Here is a 7,023-nt window from a genome sequence, read left to right on the forward strand (position 1 = left end):
AGGCCAGGCTGGACACTGGGGCTGGAGCAGCCTGGCACAGTGGGAGGTGTCCCTGCCATGGCAGGGGTGGCACTGGGTGGGCTGTGGGGTCCTTTCCCACCCAAACCAGTCTGGGATTCTGGGATTCCATGATTATGGGGTAGGGGCTGGTTTAGGAGTTTGTGAGCAGCCTTTTTTCCAAGCTTTTCTGGTACAGTTTTTGCCAAGATTCAACTGCTTATGACTGCCAGAGGCCTCGAAGTGGGTGAAAATCTTTGGAAGACTTCAGGATGGCTTAAAGCCCTGCATTTGTAGGGTGTTCCATGGTGATCCACAGAAACCCTACAGATCCATGTGGGGTGTTCCATGGGCTCGAGAGCCGTGGGCTTATGAAGCCAAACTTGTTTGTTCCACTGCTCCATCTCTGTGGGGAGGAGCACAGGCCCCACTCTGTCTGTCAGCTGGGCATTAAGGAGCTGTTCTTCCTGCTGGAGCTGCCCCCACACCCCTGTTCTGTGTCTTGGGCTGCCCCAGGTGGTGGAGCACACGAGGTACCAGAGCCGCACGGAGTTCGACAGCGCCGTGGACAAAGTCCTGGAGGAGTTCTCGGTGGAGCTGATCTGCCTGGCCGGGTTCATGCGCATCCTCTCGGGTCCTTTTGTCAAGAAATGGGAAGGTGAGCACAGCTGGGGGGCTGTGCATGTGCACCAAGGCATTCCAGAGGTTGTCACCAGGAAAAAGAGAGAGGGCACCAGATTAAACTCTGTGATCTTCAAGGTCCCCTTCCAACCCTGCCCATCCTGGGATTCTGTGAAATCATCCTGGGATTATTCCACAGACTCTTCCCATCTTGCAAGGAAAAGGATGAGAGGGAAAGGCAGTGCACCTGTGCAGAGGCTGAAGGAAGCCAAGGACAAGCACAGGTCTGGTAGCCTTTGATTTCTTAGAAAATATCTTTTAAAAGGCCGTGAAGGCTTTGTGCCTCTGCACACAGGAGGTGCAGGGCAGAGGTAAGCACCCAGCCATTGAGGATTCCTTCCCCTGACAGAGGAACTGCTCTGGGTCCTTGTCAAACCACCCAGCTGGGCAGCATTTTGCAGTTTTGGTAACAAGCCCTGGCCAGTCCCAGGCCACATGCTGGAGCTGCCTGAGTCCCTGGGTGGGGCATTCCACAGGCAGATCCAGGCTGTGCTTGCTCAGAATGTTCAGTGTCTCCACTCTGCTCATCTTTTATTTTCCAGCTCTTTGAGAGGCTGGTGACACCTTCAGGGCCTGCCCTCCCTCCCCAGCTGTTCCTTTTCTCTCCTCCTGTGTTTCCCAGGGAGTCCTGAACACACAGAGCAGCTGCTGCTTGCTCTGCTTTGGGGCCAGGGTTACCTAAACCTACCCAAAACAGGCACAGCCTGGTCAGCCTCTGCCTAGGAGCTTTCACTGCTCTTTGGTGACTTTTGTGTTCCCCTGGGTGTGCCAGGAACATTTCACACCTGAACTACTTTTCAAACATCTCTTTAAAATCAGTAGAGCAAAGCAAGCACTCCTGAGCTCCTTGGTGTGGTTTTGAAGCTGTCAGGTGAAGCCAGTCAGGTGAATTGGTGAATTGGCCCACTCAGGGCCCAGAGATGGAATTGCCTGTGCTGTAGGCAGCTCTCAGGAGGAAACAGAATCTCTGATTCCAGGGGATGTGTGTGGAGCAGTCTCTGTAGAGGACAGAACAGAACCTCCTCTAGTGCAGAATCTTGTACAAAAAAAGGATTTTAGTACCTTCTGATTCAGGGACAGAGCACTGATCCTTGTCCTGCACAGTGCAGCATTTGCTTTACCTGCATGACTGGTGTGAGAGAAAAGGAAAGACTTTTTCCAGACAGAAGAGTTAAACTCATTTTTTAAATGTCCAGAACTGGACTGAGCTTGAAAACCTGAGCTGGGACCATGAGATCTGAGCTCAGACATTGAGCTCAGCCCAGGGAGCTGGGCCAGCTGCAAGACCCTGTCCTGGGCATGTCTGGCCACTGACCCCCCCAGAATTATCCAGGAAGAATCAATTCCTGCTGCTGCTCCTTTTTCTTTCTCTCACAGTCACAAGGACACTGAGTGGGAGTTATGAAACTTTCTTGCTTAACAGCCGGGAAGTGTGAATTATGGCTGTTAACAAAGGACAGGTTAAAGTGTTAATTGTGAGTGTTAAAAAAGCACAGGTGAAAACAGAACCAAACAAACCCAAGCAAGTAGGAACCCACATCCCACTCTGATGGAGGCAGAGGAGCAGGGTGGTATTTCCAGCCCACTGTCTCTGAAACTTCTTGGGCTCAAGCTGCAGGGAGGGAGATGCTGATGCTTAAAATGGGGTTTTTTTAGATATAAACATCGTTGGACATCAGGTGGGACATTTGCCTCCTGTAACTTGCCCAGATTTCCATGGGCAGGGTGTCCCCGTGGTGCTGCCAGGAAGAGAGAAGAGTAGAATGGAAATAACAGAAAGAATTAAATAAAATAATGGCAATAGAAATATTGGAGCAAAGGAGGCTCAGGGGGGCCCTTGTGGCTCTGCACAAGTCCCTGCCAGGAGGGGACAGCCGGGGGGGTCGGGCTCTGCTGCCAGGGAACAGGGACAGGAGCAGAGGGAACGGCCTCAGGCTGGGCCAGGGCAGGCTCAGCTGGGCCAGCAGCAGGAATTTGCCCATGGAAAGGGGGCTCAGGCCTTGGCAGGGGCTGCCCAGGGAGCTCTGCAGTGCCCATCCCTGCAGGTGTGCCCTGGAGGTGGCACTGAGTGCTCTGGACTGGGGACAAGGTGGCCGTGGGGCACAGCTGGGGCTGCCTGCACTGGCAGGGCTGTGCCAGCCTAAATGATTTTGTGATCAAAGAAGGACAAAGTGCTGAGGGAAGGGACAGCTACATCAGCCAATTAGTCATTATTAATCCCTGGGGAAATGTGTTTAGCCATTAATTGTAACTGCACTCTGCTAATTCAGACACAGACACCACAGCACTTGGGGCTGACTGGCTGCAGGCATCTTCAAAACTTGTGAAAAATCCTTTCCACAAATGATTTTGTTCCTCTGTTGGTTATGGCCCTTTGAGCAGCCTAAAAGTGCTAAAAGCCAATAACCTCAGCTCTGCTTTCCCAGGGAAAATCCTGAACATCCACCCGTCCCTGCTGCCATCCTTCAAGGGAGCGCACGCGCACAAGCTGGTGCTGCAGGCCGGGGTCAGGGTCACGGGCTGCACCGTGCACTTCGTGGCTGTGAGTACCCCTGCTGCCGCTCTGCATCCTCCCCTTTGAACATCTGCACCTCCCTGGCTCTCTGCATCCTCCCCTTTGAACATCTGCACCTCCCTGCCCCTCTGCATCCTCCCCTTTGAACATCTGCACCTCCCTGGCTCTCTGCATCCTCCCCTTTGAACATCTGCACCTCCCTGGCTCTCTGCATCCTCCCCTTTGAACATCTGCACCTCCCTGCCCCTCTTCATCCTCCCCTTTGAACATCTGCACCTCCCTGCCCCTCTTCATCCTCCCCTTTGAACATTTGCACCTCCTGCTCCTCTGGAATCCTCCCCTTTGAACATTCTTACCTCAGAGCCTGCTGGGAGCACCCTAAACCCTTGTGTTTGATCACCTGCCCTCTGTGTTCAGAACTTTGTATCCAGAGGAGGTGGAGATTTGATTGTGACCATACAGTGCTGTAGTTTGCTGGCTCTGGAGAAGGAATGGAAATGGATAATTTGTCCTGGAGTTTAAGCTTTCCCTAAGGGAACTTCTTCCCTAAGCATCCCACTGCTGCCTTCCACCCACTGGAGTGGGGGAATAGTTATGTAAGGCCTTGGCTAAGCCAAAGGCTTTGTTAAACATGGCCCAAACTTCCTGGGTTTTATCCTAAACCTGCCTTGTTTCTTGTTTTCAAGGAAAAGAATAAAAATAGAAACAAACAAACAAACAAAAACCCCACTGGAAATGGCACAGGGTTTGTTAAGGAGTGATCCAATGTTTGTGGGAACAGAGAAAAACTTGACAATTTATGCTGGTCAGACCCTAAGCAAAGAAAGAGCAGAGAGGTTTCAGCTTCAGAGCCATGTTTTTTCAGGCCAGCGATCATTGGTTTCCTTTTGGTCACTTCTCAGGGTTCTACTCTGCCTCTCCTCTTCCCTCTGCTGCTGGAATCTGTCTCAGGATTTTTGCTCTCTCTTGGAGAAAGGGAGTGGAATCACTTTTCCCAACAGAGGGGAAAACTGCATTCTTCTCTCTATGCCATGACTTGGGGTTTCTCTGTGTGGCAGCTGCTGAGGAACAACCCCTGCCCAGTAGGGATCTGCCCCAGCCATGTTCCAGGGAAGATCTGCTGGATCCCTGTCCTGGCTCCGTGCGGCCCTTGGCTCATTCCCCCTCTGACTGAATGTCCTGCCCAGCCCAGCCCCTCCTGTCCCTGGCTCATGGGCTTTTCTGGGATGGAATTGTTGCTCCCTGCTGTTCTGCCTCCCTCCTGCTCTTCTCTGAACGCTTCCCAGACCACAGCCAGCCCCAGCCCCTGCTCTCCCGGTCCCAGCAGCCCAAACCCCAGTTCCTGCCAGCTCCCCGAGGCACCCCAGGCCTCCCCTCCCGTGCCAGCCCTGACCTTGCCGTCGCCGTTGCAGGAGGAGGTGGATGCCGGGGCCATCATCTTCCAGGAGGCCGTGCCGGTGAAGCTGGGGGACACGGAGGCCACGCTGGCCGAGCGGGTGAAGGAGGCCGAGCACCGCGCCTTCCCCGCCGCGCTGCAGCTGGTGGCCAGCGGCGCCGTGCGCGTGGGCGAGGCGGGCAAGATCTACTGGAAATAGAGCTGGGCTCCAGCAGGGCCTGCCCCTCGCCTGCCTCGCACGGTTCAAGGTTCAAATCCCAGGAAAGCCATCAGTGGGAATTTCAGGGCCGTTCCCAGAGGGGGCAGCAGTGGCTCCTGTAAGTGCTTCCTAATTTTAATCGCTTCCTTGGCCAACGTTTTGGTTCTCTCAGTCGCTTTCCTGACAGCCCCAGCAGCCCTGCGGTGGGCTGGAGACAGCACTGGAGACCTTTCCATGCAAAATCACAAGCAATGGGCTGGCAGCTGGGAAGTGTACAAGCCTTTTTCACATGGCTTGGCTCCAGCAGAGGGATTAGCTTCCACTTTTGCCAGGTGGGGAATATGGTGAATATCCAGCTGTGAATATCCAGCTGTTTGCCAGACATCGGGGCTGCTCCCTAACAGGGACCCTCCTTGTGTTGGGAGGTGCTGCTCAGGGAAACTGCAATGGAAGAGACAGACAAAGGCAGAACCCTCCACTCTAAAAACCTCATCAGAGCAGGAAAAACTGGCCTCCCCAAACACCAGTTATTGGATTTTCTCCGTTTGCTTCCTGGTTTGATGGTGGTGGGTCTCATCTGGCCCACACCCTGTAATTTCCAATTCCCTGAATCTGCTGTCCACCAGATGCCAGCAGCATTCAGTGTCTGCTGCCCCTTTTGTCTGCAGCATTCCCATGTGAATTCCCACAAATTCAGGGTTTATTTTTTTATATGAGTAGAAAGACCAGACACAAAACATGTCCTTGGCTTGTGAAACATTCCTCAGGAATTCTGAAGTGCCTTTATTCTTGAACCAGTGTTTTCACCTGGAATAACACTGAGGGACACCCAGGAATTATGGACATTTGGAAAACAGTTGGTGTTTTTGTGCAGCTCAACACTTGTGGTTTTCTTTTAATATTTTCATATAGTTATGAAACCATTTTAATGTTCTTACCGAAAGGATCAAGTTTCCCACACACAAAGTTTGAGGTGGTTTGGAGCCCCCCTTTAACACAGAGAAAGCTGATTTTATTCTGGGCTCTGATGTCCTGACGCTACTCCCATGTTGGCATATTCTCCTTTGGGATTTGAAATAAAGTCTATAAATTAAAATAAAAATTTCTATCTACAAGTATTTCCTTGGAATTGATTCCCAGGGCTGCAGGGGGGAGGAGAGAAGGGGCTGTACATGGTGTGGGGGCCGGGGGTCAGTGGGGAGGTCACAGCTCCAGCCAGGGAAGGCAGAGGAAATAAAGACTTGGAGGGGTGAAATCACTGCCTGTGCAGGGAATCAATATCCCATTATTGATCAGAGCAGCTGGATCTCTGCCAGAGAGGCCAACAGAGAGAGATGTCCCAAATCCAATCTCCATCTCCATCACAGGCACCTTGATCCAGATTCTGATATTTTGCCATGTGAGCCTGATGTGAAATGGGATTTCACAGAGTCACACAAGGTTTGGGTTGGGGAGGGACCTGAAATCCCCCCCAGTGCCAGCCCTGCCATGGCAGGGACACCTCCCACTGGCCCAGGCTGCTCCAGCCCCAGGGTCCAGCCTGGCCTTGGGCACTGCCAGGGATCCAGGGGCAGCCCCAGCTGCTCTGGGCACCCTGTGCCAGGGCTGCCCACCCTGCCAGGGAACAATTCCTCATTGCCAAGATCCCACCCAGCCCTGCCCTCTGGCACTGGCAGCCATTCCCTGGCTCCTGTCCCTCCATCCTTGTCCCCAGTCCCTCTGCAGCTCTCCTGGAGCCCCTTCAGGCCCTGCCAGGGGCTCTGAGCTCTGCCTGGAGCCTTCTCCTCTCCAATTGAGCACCCCCAGCTCTCCCAGCCTGGCTCCAGAGGGACTCCAGCCCCGGACCAGCTCTGTGGCACCTCTGGCTCTCTCCAGCAGCTCCATGACTTTGTTGTCCCACTCTTGCAGCAGCAGGTCCAAGTTGGGGTTACTCTGGGAAGCTCCTGCTCCTCTGCCACAGAAATGGATCCCTTGCAAGGATGAACTGCCCTTGAAAACACCTGATCAGTTTTACAGCTTGAGCCCTGTCCATGTAACACATTTTGTCCTTTACAGGAACGAAGGAATTCCAAACCTGCAAAGCCAGCCTCGCTCCCACCCTGGATTTTCCAAGGGGGTCTAATGAAAGCTGTGATCTCAGGGAAAAGGCTGGGAAGGGAAACTTGAGATACTGAGACATCCAAGAGAAGCACATGGAGGAGAAGGGAAGAGGAGGGATAATGAGCAGAGCCTGAG

General features: G+C 53.2%; 1 protein-coding gene across 3 annotated transcripts in view; it reads left to right on the plus strand.

The window, feature by feature from the left end:
- The window catches only part of GART (phosphoribosylglycinamide formyltransferase, phosphoribosylglycinamide synthetase, phosphoribosylaminoimidazole synthetase), a 37,507-nt gene extending 31,617 nt beyond the window's left edge, over positions 1-5,890 (plus strand). For all 3 annotated transcript variants that reach the window (XM_084201288.1, XM_084201287.1, XM_084201289.1), the window contains 3 exons: positions 514-655; positions 3,105-3,220; positions 4,606-5,890. In XM_084201288.1, the coding sequence (XP_084057414.1) occupies positions 514-655; positions 3,105-3,220; positions 4,606-4,788 (441 nt within the window). In that variant the 3' untranslated portion in view covers positions 4,789-5,890. The remainder of the gene's footprint in view (positions 1-513; positions 656-3,104; positions 3,221-4,605) is intronic.
- The last annotated feature ends 1,133 nt before the right edge of the window (positions 5,891-7,023 follow it).

Source organism: Fringilla coelebs (genome assembly GCF_963513975.1).
Source record: "Fringilla coelebs genome assembly, chromosome: 2".
NCBI classification, from domain to species: Eukaryota; Metazoa; Chordata; class Aves; order Passeriformes; family Fringillidae; genus Fringilla; species Fringilla coelebs.